Here is a 20,011-nt window from a genome sequence, read left to right as displayed (position 1 = left end):
CTGGCTCTATCGACTGAGAAACATAGGTCCATACGAGTCGGAACGCTTTTTGAAAAGTATATTGGTACACCTAAATATTAGTTCTAATCGAGTAAAAAAAAAAATAGTTCAGTGTTAGTTGACGAATTAAAAAGGTCGCCGTGATTGTGCAAAGTTTACAAATTAAGAAGTCGGTGCAGCAGTGGCGCCACCTGGTGGAGAAATTTGGAACTAACTGGAGGAGGCAAATTTACGATCTGGTGAAGTGGTAAAGTGCAACAAACTGTGAATACGCTATAATTTGAATCTTATTAACAGTGATAAAATAACTTAGAAAATATATTATTAAAAGTGGACTTGTAAAATTTTAAAGTGTTAGTTAGGACTTAGAATAATTCGCGAAAAAACGACAAGACGAGGAATCTATGCCCGATTTTATTTTGACCGGGCTAAGTCCAAAACACTTAGAATAATTCGGCTTAAACTAGACTTAGAAAATTTTTGAATAAGTTGGACTTGTAAAAGTTTTTAATACATATATAAATTCAAACGAAAATGGAAGCCGACTTTAGACTAATGGACGATTTTATAAACCAAATGGAAAGAGGAAGAAACAATTTTAAAAAATCACCTAAAGATAGAATAACTGAAACATATATCAGTGCGAGATTGGAAAGCTTGGAAGGCACAATGCTTAAGTTCAATCAGAAGCACGAAGAGATTATATGTGCATACAAAAAGGAGAAATTAGACGAAAGTTATTATGTCAAAAATGATATATTTAATACTGGTTATGAAATTTACTTAACTTACAAGAGTGAGCTTAAGACAGTGTTAAACTCCATAGAGAAATCGTCGTCTATAAGCCGGGAACCTTCTACATCTCACGGAAATAAAGACTCTATTGTTCGATTACCGAAAATATCTATTCCAGTGTTTGGGGGTAGCTATGCAGAATGGACTTCATTTAAGGATCTCTTTACGTCGTTAGTACATAACAATGCTGCTTTAGATGACGTTCAGAGGTTACATTACTTAAAAACACAAGTAAAAGGAGAAGCAGAACAATTAATAAAGCATATTCCAGTTACACGTGACAATTACCAGAAATGTTGGGAGCTATTAAAAAATAGATATAGTAATAAGCGGTTTATGTCAAATTGTATTTTAAAGCGTTTGTTTGCTCAACGTACTATGTCTTTTGAATCGCCTAATGCTCTCAAGGATTTACTTGATACCACAACGGATTGTATACATGAATTGTCTAATTTAGGTATTCAGGTAGAGTCTTGGGACGTTATTATCATTTATATTGTTAGTATGAAATTGGACGATGAAACGAGGAAGCAGTGGGAATTGTATGTTAATAGCTTATCAGTAGAGTTACCTAAATTTAATAATTTTAAACAATTTTTAGAAGAACGCTTCCGTGCGTTAGAATTTGTAGAGTCTTCAAAAAATAAATTTAAGCCAGTAAAACAAACTACTTATCAGCCTAAATCTTTGCACGTCGCTTCCAAAACAATTTGTCCTCATTGCGCTGAAAATCATAAACTGTTTTCCTGTAGTAAGTTTGCCAAGCAGGATCTTGATAGCCGTCAGTCTATAGTTAAGACATTAGGTCTTTGCTATAATTGTTTGGGAACCAATCATACAGGTAAGATGTGTCGTGTACCAATAACGTGTCGTATATGCAGAAGGAAGCATCACACGCTTCTTCACGGTAGAGCCAGTTCGAAGACTGATGACTCAGAAGAGCCAAAACCGGAATCGTCTTTAAAGACGAATGAAGCCACTAATAATAATATTGTTAGTCATTTTGTGACAGATCGAATACAGAGCCAAACCTTATTAGCAACAGCTTTGATAAAAGCTGAGTCCAACAACGGTTCGTCTCAGATATTGAGAGCGTTGTTAGACCAGGGATCGCAAGCGTCTTTTATTTCGGAAGCAGCTGTTCAATACTTATGTTTAAATAAAACAGCATCAAAGATTTGCATTTCAGGTTTAGGTGGCGGTCAGAGTGACTTAACCTCAAAATATGTGGTTATGGTAAACATGCAGTCCCTTCATGACCCCACGTTTACATTACAGGTAAAAGCTCATGTATTACGGAAGGTAACTTCAGTGTTGCCGGAGAGAAAATTTCACTTACCTAATTGGGAAGACATAGGTCGAATTAGGTTGGCAGATCCTCAATACAATTCACCTAATAGGATTGATATTTTATTAGGGGCCGAGGTATATTGTAAGATCCTGAAAAATGGGGTACTGAAACACCCTACTGGTTCTATGATTGCGCAGGATACTTACCTTGGATGGGTATTGTCAGGATTAGTAAATGAAGGCAACATTAGTGACCCCAAATGTCATAATGTTATTGTAAATATGCATATTCAACTCGACGATCACGATCTCTTTAAACGTTTTTGGGAAATAGAATCAGAACCTAACTTGGAACGCGGAAAAGTCTTGACGCCTGAGGAGCAAGAATGCGAAAACCATTTTGCCGCTACTAAAAGTAGAGACGAAAATGGTCGCTATGTAGTCGAATTGCCTTTCCGACCCAAGACGAATGTTGAAAATATTTATGGAGATACAAGAACAATTGCAGTAAAGAGATTGTTTAGTCTGGAAAAGAGATTGTCAAAAAATTTAGAAGTAAAGAAGGATTATACAGAAGTATTAAAGGAATACATTACTCTTGGTCATATGGAAGAAATAATAGAAAAGGTAGAAGAAACGGGGGAAAAAGTATGGTTACCGCATCATGCCGTTTTGAGACCGGATAAAAGTACGACCAAAACTAGAGTTGTATTTAACGCTTCAGATCGAAGTGCCAATGGTGTGTCATTAAATGACACTTTAATGGTTGGGCCGACTTTGCAGCCGGAATTGCGACATATTATAATGCGATGGCGAATGCATCCTATCTGTCTTACTGCTGATATCATAAAAATGTACAGACAGGTAAAGATAGCTAGAAAACATGTTGATTATCAGAGAATAGTTTGGCGTGAAGATACTGACTCAGAAATTAAGGATTACAGATTGTTGAGGGTAACCTTTGGTACATCTTGCGCACCATACTTAGCTGTAAAGGCCATGCATCAACTTAGCATTGATGAAGGTCATAATTTTCCCTTAGCTGCTAATAGAGTCAGAACGGACTTCTACATGGATGATCTCATGACAGGTTGTCAAACTGAAATAGAAGCGATTAAAGTATACAAAGAAATGAATGAATTAATGAAGAAGGGAGGATTCAATTTACAGAAATGGTCTAGTAACAGAAAGTTGTGGCAAGAAGATAACGGAAAGGATATGGAGATCAGAGAAGACGATACTATAAAAATTTTGGGTCTTACTTGGAATCGTTTTACAGATGAATTTGAATACACAGTTAGGTTATCTTCTGAAATTGCAATTGAAACTAAACGAGAAATTATATCGGAAATCAGTCGTTTATTTGATCCTCTTGGGTGGCTTGCTCCATGTATTGTTACCGCGAAGATATTTATTCAAAAAATGTGGTTAACGGGATTTGATTGGGACGACCGATTACCGATTGCACTCGTAAATGAATGGGAACTCTATCGACAAGAATTAAGTAAGTTGGTAAATTTTTATTTACCTAGATGGGTTCAGACGTCGGATGATGACGCTATTGTGGAGTTGCATGGCTTTAGCGACGCCTCTAGTGTAGCTTATGCCGCAGTAGTGTATATCAGATGTATTAAGTTAGACGGTAGTGTTGAATCCCACCTCGTCACAGCAAAAACTAAGGTTGCTCCTAACAAACAAATCTCGATACCAAGGCTCGAGTTGTGTGGAGCTGTTTTAGTCACAAAGCTGCTGGTTGAAGTGGCAAAAGCCTTAAACATCCATAAAGCTAGATTACATGCTTGGACAGATTCGACAATTGTTTTGGCTTGGCTAAGCGATCATCCCAGTCGATGGAAAACTTTCGTTGCTAATCGGACTTCGGAAATCCTTATGCATCTAGATTCGTCACAGTGGTCCTATGTAAGTACTAAGGATAATCCCGCTGATTATGCGTCGAGGGGTATCAAACCAGCTGCATTGTTGGATAATCAAGTGTGGAAGTGCGGTCCAAGCTGGTTGTTTGATAATGTTATTAAATATGAAAAACCTGCTTCCATATACACTAAAACTGAACTAGAATTAAGACCTACTAAAGTACATGCAGCTGCGATGACAGACCCAGGTACGGACTTGTCTACTCGATTCTCATCATTAACAAAATATATACGCGTAATCGCTTTCTGTCGAAGATTTCTTCAACTCAAATCTCCCAAAACGAGTGTAAAGAATTCGCCTTACCTGACAGCGAAAGAAATCCAGGACGCACTTGACTGTTGCATTCGACATCACCAATCCGAGGCATTCGCGGTAGAAATGGCAAGTCTTACTAAAACTAAAAATATAAGTAAAAAGAGCAGACTGTCAATGCTCAATCCATTTCTGGACAATTTTGGAATTATGAGAGTCGGGGGTCGCATGGAGAAGTCGAACTTATCATATAAAAGTAAGCATCCCATTATAATAGATGGCGCATCTCATTTAGCAAGGCTTATAGTAGCTGATGCCCATAATAAAACGATGCATGGTGGACAACAATTAACTTGTAATTATATAAGAAGTAGCTATTGGGTGACCAAATTAAAAAATATAGTCAAAAGTCACATTCATCATTGTGTCCCATGCATTAGACATGCAGCTACTTTTCGGACTCCTTTGATGGGTCAAATGCCCTCCTGTCGAGTCACCCCTAGCAAACCGTTTTCAAATGCAGGTGTTGATTATGCAGGCCCTATAAACATACGTGTTTCCAAGGGTAGAGGCCAAAGGTCTTACAAAGGCTATATTTGCCTTTTCATTTGTATGTCCACACGAGCCGTTCATATCGAAGCTGTTTCAGATCTAACCACTGAAGGCTTTTTAGCTGCGTTTAAACGTTTTATAGCACGCAGGGGTCGATGTAACCATTTATGGAGTGACAACGGAACAAATTTTGTAGGGGCTTCGCGAGAACTGAAAAAACTATTTGCAAATGAAAAATCTACCCTGGCCTCTGAGATTGCATCGGCACTGGCAACTAATAACACCGAATGGCATTTTATTCCTCCACATGCTCCAAACTTTGGTGGATTATGGGAGGCAGGAATAAAAAGTGTAAAGTATCATCTGCGTAGAGTAATAGGTGACTCTACTCTTACATATGAAGAACTGTCAACGGTACTGGCTCAAATTGAGGGGTGTCTCAATTCGAGGCCACTGTCAAATGGTAGTTCTGACCCTGATGATTGTGTTCCTTTGACGCCAGGTCACTTTTTAGTGGGCGAACCCTTAGTATTAGCACCTGATCATAATTTAGAACATAGCTTGGTAAGTAATTTGAGACGTTGGCAACTAACACAGCGCATGGTTCAGATTTTTTGGAAGCGATGGTCGCAAGAGTATTTAACTCAGTTTTTTCAAAGGTATAAATGGAAAACGAAAACCCCGGAATTAAAAAAAGGTGACATGGTTTTAGTCAAGGATGAGAATTTACCCCCAGCTAAGTGGCTTTACGGTATAGTTGTAGATGTTCATCCGGGTAGCGATAACATCAATCGTGTAGTTACTCTTCGTTACAAAAATTCAACGATTCAACGTCCAACTTCAAAGCTATGTCTCTTGCCTATTGATGTGAATGAAACCTAAATTGTTATTTTAAAATAGGTTTAAGATTACTGGTGGTCATATTAACGTAAATTTAAGAGTTATTGTTCAGTATTCAATTTAAGTGTTAAGTTTGTTAATGTTATTAATAAGGATTTTACTTTTATTTCTTATCTTAAACTTGTAAAACTCGTTGTTAAGAATGTTAATTATTTAGAAATTATTTAACAGTGTTTTTTTTTATCTTACTAGTTTTTATCCTATGAGGGGTATTGTATTATTTTCTTTAATTTTACCTACAGTCCACATTTGCAATACATTTTAGCAATAAGTATTAATGGCAAGTGTTTCATAGAAAACCATTTACTATAACTTTTTTTTTATTCTTTATAGAGGTGTATAAATGTAATGTAATAATAAATGTGTGTTACGAAGGACTAGTTAGTCCTTGGCGGGCGGTATGTACAATTTGAAAATCATTATATTATTTAGTTATAATTGTTAGAATAGTTCTATAAGGTAAAACTAGATGGCGCTGCCCTGTGTTTAAACATGCTAACGTTTCGTTTTCTGAATTACATATAGTTTAAGAATATTTTTAATAAATTGCTATGCGTTTTCCGGGTATACGGTAGTTTTACTGGCCCTGGCTCTATCGACTGAGAAACACCTGAGATGAATGTAATCGTAGTCGTTACAAAAGATTGGAAATACCGAACAAGAATGTTTACTTTTTATTATTAAATTTTACTTCCTGATATGCTTTGTATTTTAGATTAATTTTTCGAATTTATTTTCTCGAATAGATTAATGTGTATTTCATATTTTTCTTTAACACATGTAATAATAATTGTGTTCGCAGGAAAACGAAGAAAAACCGACTTCAATTATATCGACAAGTAATACAACGTAGGTAGACGAAAAAATAGTCAAGTTAATACGCATTATCAAAGATTACTCCAAAAGTTGTAATCAGATCTCGATGAAATTTAAATGTGACCACATGATAAACATCGGCATGTTTCCCTCGATTTCTCTGGGATCCCATCATCAGATCCTGGTTTCCTTATCATGGTACCAAACTAGGTATATCTCCTTTTCAACAGAAAAAGGATTATCAAAATCGGTTTATAGATAACGGAGTTATCCCCGAACAAACCGAACGGTCGAATTGAGTAACATCCTCCTTTATTTAAAGTCGGTTCAAAAGGTAACCTATCGCTGTCTGTACATGGAAGATATATGAGAAAAAATATTATTGAAACCTTTATGAACATAGAATCCAAAACAATGATTTTTAGAATTATCATCCGTTTGTCTTTACGTTTGTGCACGCTTATCTCAGAAACGGCTTATAAAATAGAGATGTCGTCATCACAGCCTATACAGTCCACTGCTGGACATAGGCCTCCACAATTTTACGCCAAAAATAACGTGAACTCATGTGTTTTGCCCATAGTCAGCACGCTGGGCAGACGGGTTGGTGACCGAAAACCGAATAGAGATGTGGTTTTGATTAATATTTTGTGGTAAGCTTGAGTTAATATCTAGCGTTTGTTTCATGTTAATTGGTTCATAACTGAAAAAGTTATGGCAATTTAAAGAATCACGTTGAACATGTAAATACCCAAAACGCGAACGAAGTCGTAGGCACAGCTAGTTTGAAATAAATATTGTCATTAAAGTTCTGATACTTCTTAGGAAAGCAAAAATAACTGCATATTATTATACTCGTATTGACATCGTTAAATTGAATTGTTACTTTGTTTGTAACTTCAGGTGCTGTGTGGCTACGGCACTAAAGAATTTAGCCACCCCCTCTCTTCCCGTGGGTGTCGTAAGAGGCGACTAAGGGATAACAAGGTTCCACAACCACCTTGAAACTTAAGAAGCCGACCGATGGCGGGATAACCATCGAACTGCTGGCTTTGAAATACACAGGTCGAAGACGGGCAGCAGCGTCTTCGGTGCGACAAAGCCAGTACTGCGGTCACCAACCCGCCTGCCCAGCGTGGTGACTATGGGCAAAACACATGAGTTCACGTTGTTTTTGGCGTAAACTTGTGGAGGCCTATGTCCAGCAGTGGACTGTATAGGCTGTAATGATTGTAACTTCAGAGTCACAATTCAGCCTGTAACATCCCACTGCTGGATATAGGCCTCTTTCTCCGTGTTGGAGAAGGGTTGGATTTTAATTCACCACGCTGTTCCACCGCGGGTTTGCGGATATATTCCCCAAATCTCTACTATGAGTGACCTATGAGGATCGACAGCTTAACTTATTACCTGTTTACGGTGGGGAGAACCACAAGGAGAGACATCCAAATCGGAAAGAATTATTTGTACAAATATAAATACCTATCCTGAGCGGGAATCAAACCCACCCGCAAACGTTGTTTAGGTGTGCATACGTACCCACTACACTGGAGCGGTTGCTGTTCTTTACTTTACAAGTTTTTATTTGACAACACTTGTTTCTGATTAAAGTAAGTAACGAGTCGTTCAATTTCCAAGAAAATGGTATCATAATGTCAAAACTTTAATTAAAACTACTCACGTTGTGTTAAAACGTAACGACGTTATGTCAATTTTAAGACTAAAGCTATAAAAAAATATTATTGAAATTTAAAAATTAAAAATATATTGTAAGTACTTTATTCAATTTGATTGTGAAAAGTGCTACTGAATCGTAATTTTCCAATATTAAATTATAATAAATTTACTATAATATTAAAACGAGATCTTAGTAACTGCTCGGTGTGTATTACAACATTTGGTGGAAACTTTGCTGATTTATAAAATATTACTGTTGTTTATGTTTATGTGTATTAAAAGTTGTTTGTTTCCCAAATAAATAAAAAATATGTGGTGTCATGGGACACCAGGTAGGAACGAAGTTCCTTCGGATAGTATAGAAGCAATACAATTTGGAAAAAAAAATGTTGAATTTTATATATTTTTTCGAGTTCTTGATTTTTTTTTTTTTTTTTTTGGTGATTGGTTTTTTAATTAAGTACATAAAAGTATTTAGGAAATTTAGTATTTTATAAAATAAAATAAATCAAATAAAATAATAACAATAATAATAATTCAAACTATTAAGTGAAATAAAAATCATATGGCGTTATTTATTTTAGTCGACAGTATAAAATTAAATAAATAATTTAAAAAAAAAATTACTAGTAATATTTTAGTTTTACAAACGTTATATTATACAGTCGTGTGACTGTCGTGTCGTGATATTACGTTACTTCCGTTATATATTTTTCTTACGGTTTTAGTAACACATTTTTTTCAGTTCGCTCGCCCAGCCAAATGTCAAGCATACCGTAAGGAACTTCGTTCCAACAAACATTTTGTGCGATCTTCAGAAGTGTCTTTCGCAACAGCTCAATTGCGAATTTTCGTAAATCTCATAAAAAAACATGGACAAATTAATGTAGACCAAATTCTCATAGATCTCCCAGCCTATCATAACTCTGTATACATATTTTAATTTTCGTAGTTGAAAATTCAACTAAATATCTCGATAGAAATTAATTTCGAAACTGCCAATTTTTTTCCCCGCACATTTGTGTCAAGAATGCTGGCGGCATTTCCACGTCAAATCCCACTATCGATTCTCAGGTGAAATAATGCATCAGCTCTCTTATGACCAGTAGAAGCAACAAGAAGTATTGTCACGGACGGAGCTAAATATCTTACAATGATAAATTTACTAAACTATCATTGTGTGCCAACGGCAAGTAAAGTAGCCATTAATGCGTACTTTTTTTTTCGTTGTAAAACAGAAAATAAAAGGTTTCTTATAACCGGTTGGTGACCGCAGGGCTGGTTTTGTCGAACCGAAGACGCTGCTGCCCGTCTTCGGCCTGTGTATTTCAAAGCCAGCAGTTGGATGGTTATCACGCCTTCGGTCAGCTTTTTAAGTTCCAAGGTAGTAGTAGAACTGTGTTATCCTTTAATCACCTCTTACGACACCCACGGGAAGAGGGGGGGGTGGCTACATTCTTTGATGGCGTAGATTTTGACACTTTTGATTTATAGAAAAACTTTTGAATAAAGTAAATTTATTTAATCTGGGTTTTATCTTGGTTCCTCTATAGCAGTCTGAGAAATCTCTTCTATAATGTAAATAAATTGGATAAAAATACCCATAGTAAGTGAGTCTTAACCCGGCGCAAATTACGTGAAAATAATTACGAGGACGATGAGGCCGGGTCATATTGACCCGAATTTTATCAATAATTTTTTTAAGAAATTTAGCAAGTCACTTTAATTTTAATGACTGTTTGTTTAATAAAAGGGTTCTTTGATTAGGTAGTAAAATAAAAATAATAACGACAAGTTCTAGAAATTAAACTGTTATTCACTTTTTCATTAACACATGCAAAATCAACTTTGAAAACATAACATGTTTATATTTTGAATTTTTGGTAAAGTATTCGTAGCAACAATAGGATTCAATAGTAAGGACCAACTTATTTAGGAAAAATCGTCTTTTACATTCCTTTTGGCCCAATGTATTGCTAGATATGTTAGATATGCTAGATATATTAAACATTGTATATAAAATCGTCAGTGGCTTTCGTTTTGAATTTTTGCTCACGTTCTTGCTGGTGCTCATTCGATCTTGCTGGTGCTTTTTGCCACATTCTTCCATCCTTTCCTTGGTAATCAAGATCGACTTTGTACGCAAGATCAATATTATCTGAATCTGACCTTTTATCGCTAGCTTCTTGTTCTTTTTCACTGTCATTACTGCGTTCAGATAAATGATCTTTAATATCCACGTCTGAAGCACCTTGGGAGTCTTCATTGTTGTTATCAGACTTTTCTAACAACGCCACAATTCCAGCTGGGTCATTTGTCAATGTAATTTTCACTAAAAATCTTTAAAAAAACAAAGTTAATTAACATTAAGCACTAAATAAACAAATAAACGTAAGTAACGAAATTACTACGCCAAAGATGACGCTGGGTCATAATGACCCGTTTTCACTTGACGCACTTGTATCTGCCAGCGCACGTGGCGTCGCACTAAGTGTACCAATGGAGCTGGTAGAAGAGGGCTATATCTCCAGCTACACAAACTTTCGATCCATAAAACCAAAGCAAAAATAAAATATATCTGTTTAAAATTGCCTCGGGTCAATATATTAATAACAAGTATTTTATATAATTCTGTGCGTATGATAAATAAATAATAAATAAGAAAATTCGAAATGGAAAATACATAACTGCGCTGAAAAGGATAATAAGGCCAATGGGATTGGATTAAGAGAGTACATGAATAGGTTTGCATCTTATGTAATTTCATTGACTCTATTTAGATATTTTTTTGTATCTATTTTATCCTGAGAACATTAGTGATTTGTTGGTACTACGATTTTTTTTACATTACTAGGTCGGTAAACAAGCGTACAGCTCACCTGATGGTAAGCGATTACCGTAGATTATAGACGGCTGCAACACCAGAAGCGCGTTGCCGGCCCTATCCCCAATTCCTGCCAGGAGCTCTGGTCACCTTATTTATGAACAGGAACACAACACTTCTTGAAAACAGTATTATTTTGCTGTGATCTTCTGTAAGGTCGAGGTACTATCCCAGTCAGGCTGCTCCATATTGTGAGCAGGAAATTTCCTGCTGTGCCCTACCTCAGTTGTTGTTATGAAAACATAACAACAAAACTTTTAAACTATATATCATATATTTTCACTGTGTCAAAAATATGACAGTCAATTTGTATCAGAATTTTGCAAATACTGTACGTACGTACATAAAATAAATTTGCCCAAATTATATCCGAAATTGCAAAGTACGTAAAAAAGCTCAATGTTTTTTTTAAATTTCCAAGCCTTAAAGGCGATTTTTCTTTAGAATTTGTAGAGAGAAAACGTCCATTAATTGATTACATTACTAGTCAGAACCCACCTCAAAATTAAATCGGTATTTTTAGGATCTCGTGGACGTCATTTTAAACATAAATTTTAAACAAAACTTTTAATGAAAAACAAAACGAATAAATAATTATTTGTAATTCTGGATTTCTATTACGTGAATAATTTGATCAAATCTCTTTTAAGACCAACTGTATGAAATTGAACATTTAGGTAAACTTTTTTTTATATCTGTCCCATACCGCAGTGTTTTTGCCAGACAGTTACTTTCCAACATATTATTAATATCTACATATTCAGGTTTTCGTCCCCATAATGGCTGTGAGACTATTTTCTTTCAACCTATATTCTATTGATCAGAGGCTTTTAGGTGATTGCCCGCCATTCATCACGATTTGGCATATCACGGTGTATTGAATTAAAGTGTAGATGATTTTCTAATACCTGTTTCTCATAAATTAAAATAGAATTTGACGTGATAATGACGTGACTTTCTAGATCGTAAATCAAAATCAAAAATGCCATCGGACCAGATAACCTAGGCCTTAAATATTATGAAAAAATTAACGGCTAAACTATATAGATCACAAGGTGATGACAAGGCGAATGTTTATTATATACAAAGATTAAGAAATAGACAAGTAGATAAATGTAACTGCCAGGGTGCAATTCTATAGTGTGCTATGGGCTCCCGTTGGTTGAATCAGTACATTTTCAATGTACATTTCTTTATAATTTAAATCGTACTCAGAAAATAACGCAAAACAATTTGCATATACCGCACAAAATGCTTAATAAAATGAATAATATATTGTGCTCAAGTAAAAGATTTTTAAAAGCTTTTCGTTAATTAAGATTTCCTTACAGATTTTGTACAATTTTGACGACATTACATTTCCTTTATAGGCTTGTAAAATGTATCATTAATCCATTTTCTAATAGTTTTATATTATTACTAGCTGACCCCGTAAGCGTTGTTTTGCCATATATGTTATTAACCCCCCTTAATTTCCCCCTCAATATAACTTAGCTGTATGAAAAATAAATGTTGGCCGATTTTCAGACCTACCCGATATTGACACAAAAAATCAGTCCAGCCTTTTCGGAGGAGTATTGTAACTAACATTGTGATACGTGAATTTTATATAAGTATAAGATTTTTCACTGATTTTTTTTTTGCTCAATCACAATAAAATATAGCCTATGTCACTCCTAAATAGTGTAGCTTTCTGTTAATGAAAGAATTTTCGTGATCGGATCAGTATTTGCGAAGATTACCCCCTACATACAAACAAAGTTAGAAGTAAAACTTCTTGACGCGTGCTTGACTTGGGGGGTAAGCTGGTGAATGCGTGACGAAAACGTGAACGGAAGTTGAGAGAGAGATATAACTTAGTGAAGATAGAAAGGGAGCGAGTTACGTTTCGTATATTAGGGACAACTAAAGCAGTTTTACTTGAGTTGTTGGTCTAAAGCACACTCGTAATAAAGACATTGGTTTAATTGAAACACGTCAAAGACTTTAAACTTCACTTTCTCAGATTTAAACATTAATACCTTCGTCCCTTTTACCTGAACATGACAGTATACGTCCAATTACCTCATAACTTATCTTTGACAATCACCAATATCTTTTAACAAGAAAATCTTTTAAGGAATTAATGTCGTACCTCGTCAATTTCGTAGAACCGCTGACACAAAATGTCGTCCGTCGAGGCGGAATTAAAACCAATTGTCCAAGGAAACCTATGAACTTTTAATGCCGTCTGAGCCGTCGTGCAATCTAGAGTCGGTACTGGGATCAAGCCAAATAAATACTTTCACCCGCTTCTCGATGCCAAATGAGGCGATAAAAAGTTTCCGACTACACTTGCTACAGAATGAATTAAAAGTGATTATTTGATCTAAAAAAAAAAAAACCGCAACGCTCTGGAACGTATTCAAATGGTTTATTTTTTATTTTATCTGTTTAATAAAGTAGGACAAAGCGCTAAAACATACATTGAAGGTTTGTATATTTATTTATAAATATATATAATACTCGTACTTAATTATATGTATACCTTTAAATATTTTACTACATTCATCGCTGGAGAGGAGACCTCGTCTAGGCAAATGCATTGTGGGTTCCCTTTAGCTTTCGATTCCCTTAGCGATTAACGCAAAACCACTTGCGGGGACTGAATGACGATTACAAATGACTGAAATAATTGTATAGCGAGCAATACTGTCATCATATTCACACACATCCAAAACACAAACACGACCATTCGTATTCTTCCCTGTTGTAACAGGAAATTACAGCTAAATAACACTGCTCTTTACTTAACGTGACTTTTATATGTTGTATTCCTGTGGTGAGTAAGGTAGCCAGAGATCCTGAATAGGTTTCTGAATAGGGCCAACAAGGCGCGCGTAACGCTGCTGGTATTGCAGACGTCAGAGGAAACTTTAGAGGAGTCTTTAAGTTTGGATGTAATGTATTACATCCAAACTTAAAGACGACGTCTAATTTAAGCCGACTATAGATCATTAAAAATAAACTATTAACATATTTGCCTGGGGGACAGCAGAAAATATCCTGCTCAAAATCTGGTACAGCCCGTCTCAGGAAGTTTCTCAGTCTTACAGAAGATAACATCTAACACTACTCTCAAGCAATGATTTGTTCCTGTGGTGAGAAAAAGAAAAAAGGAGATCATGTGACGTAAATTATGGATGGCCCTTAACTTCACATTGACACAAATTCAGTTGTAACGTGCTAATACTTTCAAATCTTGCATTAATAATGATATTGCTGAATTTCGATGGTTTCAATGATTTTCTCGTGGATTCAAAGCCAACATCAGTTAAAGTAAAGACACTCCATTCACTGGGATTTCTTAGTTCAAAACTACTAACACGGACTAAGTAAGTAAGTAAGATTTAGATATAAATATACACAAATAAAATAAACTTATTTGAACTAAAATTATTGTTTCTTTTTACGCCAACAAAACGATTTCAATATTAAATTCAAGTTGTACGTGTAGGCATTTCAAAATGTTCACGGAACTTAAGTCGACAAATCCCCTGAATACGGGATCGGCCGGCATTAAATAAACGGGATTAGGGAAATATGAACAATACATTTTGTTTGTATCTCGTTAGCCCGGGATCAACGCGTAGTAATTTGTGGCGCACGATTTCATCCGGGGATCATCTGTTTGCTTTGCTAATCGTAAAGGTATTTTTATAGGTACAGTTAAATTCAAAATAATAAAAAAAAAAAGAAAATAATATATTTAATAGACTTTATAAAATAATTACAATAATTGTTATACACGTAACAGTCCCATATTTCGGCGTCGATTCAGAAAAACATTACATAAACAAAGCCTAGACCATGATAAACACGCAAATTGACCATTCAAATATTTGTATGAAATGGTTCATTTAACTACAGATATAAAATTACAAACGTAAGTATTGAATTTTTTGTCGAATTTCCAAATTGCGTTTTAATCAAAATTCGTTCTGATTACATCGGCAGAAGGCATACATTACATACTATTTTTTAAATTACTAGGTAAGTTAGCACTTGTGATATCGTGCTAAAATCAAGAATTCAGGCTAACGACTTAACAACACATTTATAGACTAATAAGAGAAAACTAATAGATAAATTACGGAGTAAAGTTGTAACTTTCAATAACTTTTCATGTATTACAAAAGTGGCTAACAAGCGTACAGTCTAAGGTTTCTTCTGACGTCTGCAATACCAGCAGCGTTACACGCGCCTTGTTGGCCCTATTCAGAAACCTATTCAGGATCTCTAGCTACCTTACTCACCACAGGAATACAACATGTAAAAGACTCGGTAAGTAAAGAGCAGTGTTATTTAGCTGTAATTTTCTGTAACGGTATTGTTTATGTAAATTTGAAGTTTTTATTAAAAAGAGATTAATAGATAAAGCGTATTATTCGGTGCAGGATTACATAGTTGATAAAGATGTGTGGACTTAGTGACGTTGGATATTACTAATTTTATATAACAACACAGTTTATATATTAGTACCTGGGTGACCGAGCTTAACTCAGTATTTTTAGTAAATCGTGTTTTTTGATAATCATATTTAAATACGAATTACATATTTATAAAATATGAATAATATATATTTTTTACCAACAATAATAAATATTTTATTTAATTAATTATATTTTTCACTTCACAGAGTTATAAAATAAATTTCTAAAGTAAATAAGCCTAAGATACTCTTTACTACATCAGCTGTCTGCCATCGAAACTCATACATGTGTATACATCCATATTTATTTAGTAAAATGCGGTTATTTTAATATTACAAACAGACGGTTTTATTTACTTGTATAGTAAAATAATTAAATTTCTAAAATAAAAGTAGACTAAGTTACTCGTTACTACATCAGCTATCTGCCAGTGAAAGTCCCGTCAAAATCGGTCCAGCCGTTTCAGTGATTAGCCGCAACAAACAGACAGAAAGACAGACGGACAGACAAAAATTTTATAAAGTTTTATTTTGGTATATGTACCGTGTATACATCTATATGTATTTAGTAATAAAACGGTTATTTTAATATAACACACAGACACTCCAATTTTATTTATTTGTATAGAAGAAGACAGTTCCTGCTGTGCCCTATTACAATATACCCAATTCTTTCATTTTAGTTTTATGGTTTTAACAAGGTGGTTAACAATGCAGGAATGATAGATGATGATGAATGAAGTAGCACAAATACCACTTATACCGGAGAATGCAGATGGAAGACTCATCGGTGCGATCAAGATTACAAAAAAACTTCGCTTTGGAAGAAAAACTTTAATATAATTTTACTAAACTGAGTTTGTGACTATGAGCAATACACACGAGTTCTCGCCATTTTTGACGCGAAGTTGTGGAGGTCTATGTCGAGCAGTGAACGACGATAGGCTGAAGTGAAACTGAGTTCAGTTGAAATGAATTCAAATGGTCTGTAAACATAATGTCTGCGTAGATTGTTGTTCAGTTCAATATATATTCATGTTTGAATACAAATTGCGGTGTGTATGCAGGTTTACTATTTATACACTATGAATATATAAATGTCTTTTCTACGATATGTACGTCATTTTGTCACTATTAATAGGTAAGGTATTATTAAGGCGCAATTTTCACTAATTATAGATTATAAATAATTTATGTTTTAGATAATTTAAATAGTTATTTTTTTTAATAAATTATTATTTAATTAAAAACATAAGAATAAAAATAACGCCTTTCTTTCTACAGCTAAAAAAGGAAAGTAAGATCTGGTATTTTGATTCTATTTGTCGTATGTGTATTTTTTATACTGCTGTGTGGTTACGGCAGTAAAGAATACAGTCACCCGTCTCTTCCCGTGTGTGTTGTGAGAGGGGACTATGGCAGAACACAGTTTCACTACCACCTTGGAACTTAAGAAGCCGACCGATGGCGGGATGAATGGTTATTCAACCGCTGGCTTTGAAACACACAGGCCGAAGACAGGCAGCAGCATCTTCGGTGCGACAAAGCCAGCCCTGCGGTCACCAACCCGCCTGCCCAGTGGGGTGACTATGGGCAAAAAACACGAGTTCACGCCATTTTTGGCGCGAACTTGGGGAGGCCTATGCCCGACTGGGGACTGCGCTAGGCTGAAGTGTGTATTTTTTATAAAAATGTATCAGATAATATAATTAATATTATACATTATATATATTATATTTTTATCTTTTCTGTACTGTGCGCTATTTGACTCTAAGACTTCGTCATATTTAAAAGATAAGTTTGAATTTCTCGAGGATCATTCTTCTCTAAGATCTTCAAGGAGACTAATGTTAAAATTGCCTGTTCATAAAACAAAATTTTTCAGTCAGTCTTTCACCATTCGGGCAAATTAAGCTATGGAATAATTTACCATTATATATAAAAGAAGACAAATCACTCCCAACGTTCCAAAAAGTAGTTAAAAAGCGTTACCTTAATACTGAGGGCAATTCCAATTAACTTTATTTATTTATTTTATTAATTAAATATTTTTATTTTTTTATTTTTATGGCGGAATTGATTGTAAATACTATGAGATACTGTTGTTATATTTATTAGTTTATTATATTATATTATGTTATTCTAATGTATGTATTGTTACGTGTTAGGGTTCGAAGGATTTGGAGAGAAAAACCTGCTTACTCTAACACGTAACATCTGGTGTCGGAAGTGAGATTTGGAGATGCCATTGACTCCGAGAGAAGACTTTAAGGACGTCAAGGGCGTCAGGACAAGGGCGCAACGAGCTGCGGAGGCCACACCTACTGGGGACCAAGCTCCGCCCACCGTGGACCAAGACCCGCCCACTGACCCCGCCTATCAAGCCCCGCCCACCCGAGCTCCGGCCCCGCCCACTCAGGCTCAGGCCCCGCCCGCTCCGAGTCAGGCCCCGCCCACTCGGGCTCAGGCCCCGCCCGCTCCGAGTCAGGCCCCGCCCACTCGGGCTCAGGCCCCGCCCACTCGGACACAGGCCCCGCCCACTCGGGCTCGGGCCCCGCCCACTCAGGCTCAGGCCCCGCCCACTTTGTATCAGGCCCCGCCCACCGGACCCGTCCACCTTACCGCGCCCACCAGTGACACCGTAACTTCTACAGACTCTCAAGTGGCTCTTCAATTAGGAAGTTTAATTAAATTAATAGAGCAACAAAAGGTTGAAATTCGTAGTGCTTTGCAAGAATCACAAGAGCAAACAAGTTTCAAATTGCAAGAATTACAAGAGCAACAAAAAGAGCTCCAAGAAAAAACGCTTTGGGCTGTAAAAGATGTTAGTGACGCGGTGACTAAGCTTCGAAAAGATGTGGATGATGGAAGAACGAGTTACCGGGTTAGGATTGGATCTTGAAAATGTGAAAACCGGCCTCATTGAACTACAGAAGAGAGTAGTACGCCTTGAAACCATGAGAATTGCGATGTCTAGTGGAACTACCGTGCCGTGCGTTGCCGTGGGGCAAGGAGCAAAAGTGAAAGTGCCTCCATACGACGGCACTACTTCGTGGAACGCTTATCGTCGACAATTCCAGACTGTTGCTACTGCCAACGGATGGACGGAAGAACAATGCCTGACCGCTCTCACTGTTGCGCTCAGGGGGCAAGCTTTGTCGGTTCTGGAAGCACTGCCACATATGGAAAATGGGTTCCAAGACTTGATGGAGGCACTTGAATCCCGATACGGAGATCGACATCTGGAGCACGTGTTCCGTGCCCAACTGCGTGACCGAGTTCAACGCCCAGGAGAAGGACTACAACAATGGGCGTTGGAAATCGAAAAACTCGTCAGGAAGTCATACCCAGGAGCCGACAACAAGATGGTAAACACGAATATTGCTCAAGCATTTGTCGACGGAATCAAAGACCTGGAGATCAGAGCTGCAGTGAGGCTTCGTCACCACACCTCGTTAAAGGAAGCATTGGCGCATGCTTTGGAGGTCGAGGCTGTTCGCCATGACATACGGCAGACCCATAAGATCCGCGAGGTCTCTGAGGAAGTCAAGGTAGTTAAGGCTCCTACGAAGAAAAGTTCTGGAGTCATGTGCTACAAGTGCGGCGAGAGGGGCCATCTTTAGCTCAACTGTCCGCAGAAGAAGACCCAGATAGCAAGGATGAAAAGAATCGAGGAACAAATATAGGAGCTGAAGAAGCAAGGGGCTTCGCCCCCTGCCCGGGATCAGGAGTATGACTTCAAGACGAAACACCGCAGCGGAAAGATGCATGGGGATGCCGATGCACTCTCACGAAGGCAGTGTTCGGAAGACTGCAAACATTGTGTTAAGCAAGAATCTAATGAAGTAACATTAAAGGTAACAAGAACGAGTCCTTTGGGTCTCTGGGAGAATGATGCTATGAGGGAAGCTCAAGAAAGAGATGACGACCTTTGGTATATCATCACATGGAAGAAACGGGGTGACGTATAACCAATCTGGAGTGAGGTTGCACCCACTGGCGCTGTCACTAAGACGTACTGGGCTCAATGGGACAGTCTGATACTTCAAAACGGAATACTCTACCGGAAATGGGAGAAGACTAACGGCAGAGAGTTCCACCTTCAGATAATTGTCCCAAGAACGAGAGTACCAGATGTTCTCCGTGAAATACATTATGGCGTATCAGGAGGTCATCTAGGTGTCAAGAGAACGTTAACAAAAGTGCGAGAACGATTCTACTGGTTGCATTGTCGAGATGATGTACAGGATTGGTGCCGCAAATGTACTACTTGCGCTGCTGTAAAAGGACCACGGACCAGGAGCCGTGGGAATCTGCGGTTGTATAACGTCGGTGTACCGTGGGAACGAATTGCAGTTGACGTAGCGGGGCCATTTCCTGTAACGGAATCGGGAAACAAGTATTTTATGGTCGTCATGGACTACTTCACCAAATGGCCC

General features: G+C 36.8%; 1 protein-coding gene across 1 annotated transcript; it reads left to right on the top strand.

Annotated features, from left to right (window-relative positions):
* The first annotated feature begins 534 nt into the window (after window positions 1–534).
* On the top strand, window positions 535–5,706 carry LOC123660574. The gene has a single exon (XM_045595630.1). It carries the CDS (start codon window positions 535–537, stop codon window positions 5,704–5,706), a length of 5,172 nt encoding a protein of 1,723 aa, XP_045451586.1.
* Window positions 5,707–20,011: the final 14,305 nt, after the last annotated feature.

Source organism: Melitaea cinxia, chromosome 15, assembly GCF_905220565.1.
Source record: "Melitaea cinxia chromosome 15, ilMelCinx1.1, whole genome shotgun sequence".
NCBI lineage: Eukaryota > Metazoa > Arthropoda > Insecta > Lepidoptera > Nymphalidae > Melitaea > Melitaea cinxia.
Note: the sequence above shows the minus strand (reverse complement) of the source record. Positions and strands in the feature narration are given on the sequence as shown.

What these genes read in the sequence shown, in the direction of transcription:
- LOC123660574 (XM_045595630.1), top strand. Translation starts at nt 535, where the DNA reads ATGGAAGCCGACTTTAGACTAATGGACGATTTTATAAACCAAATGGAA.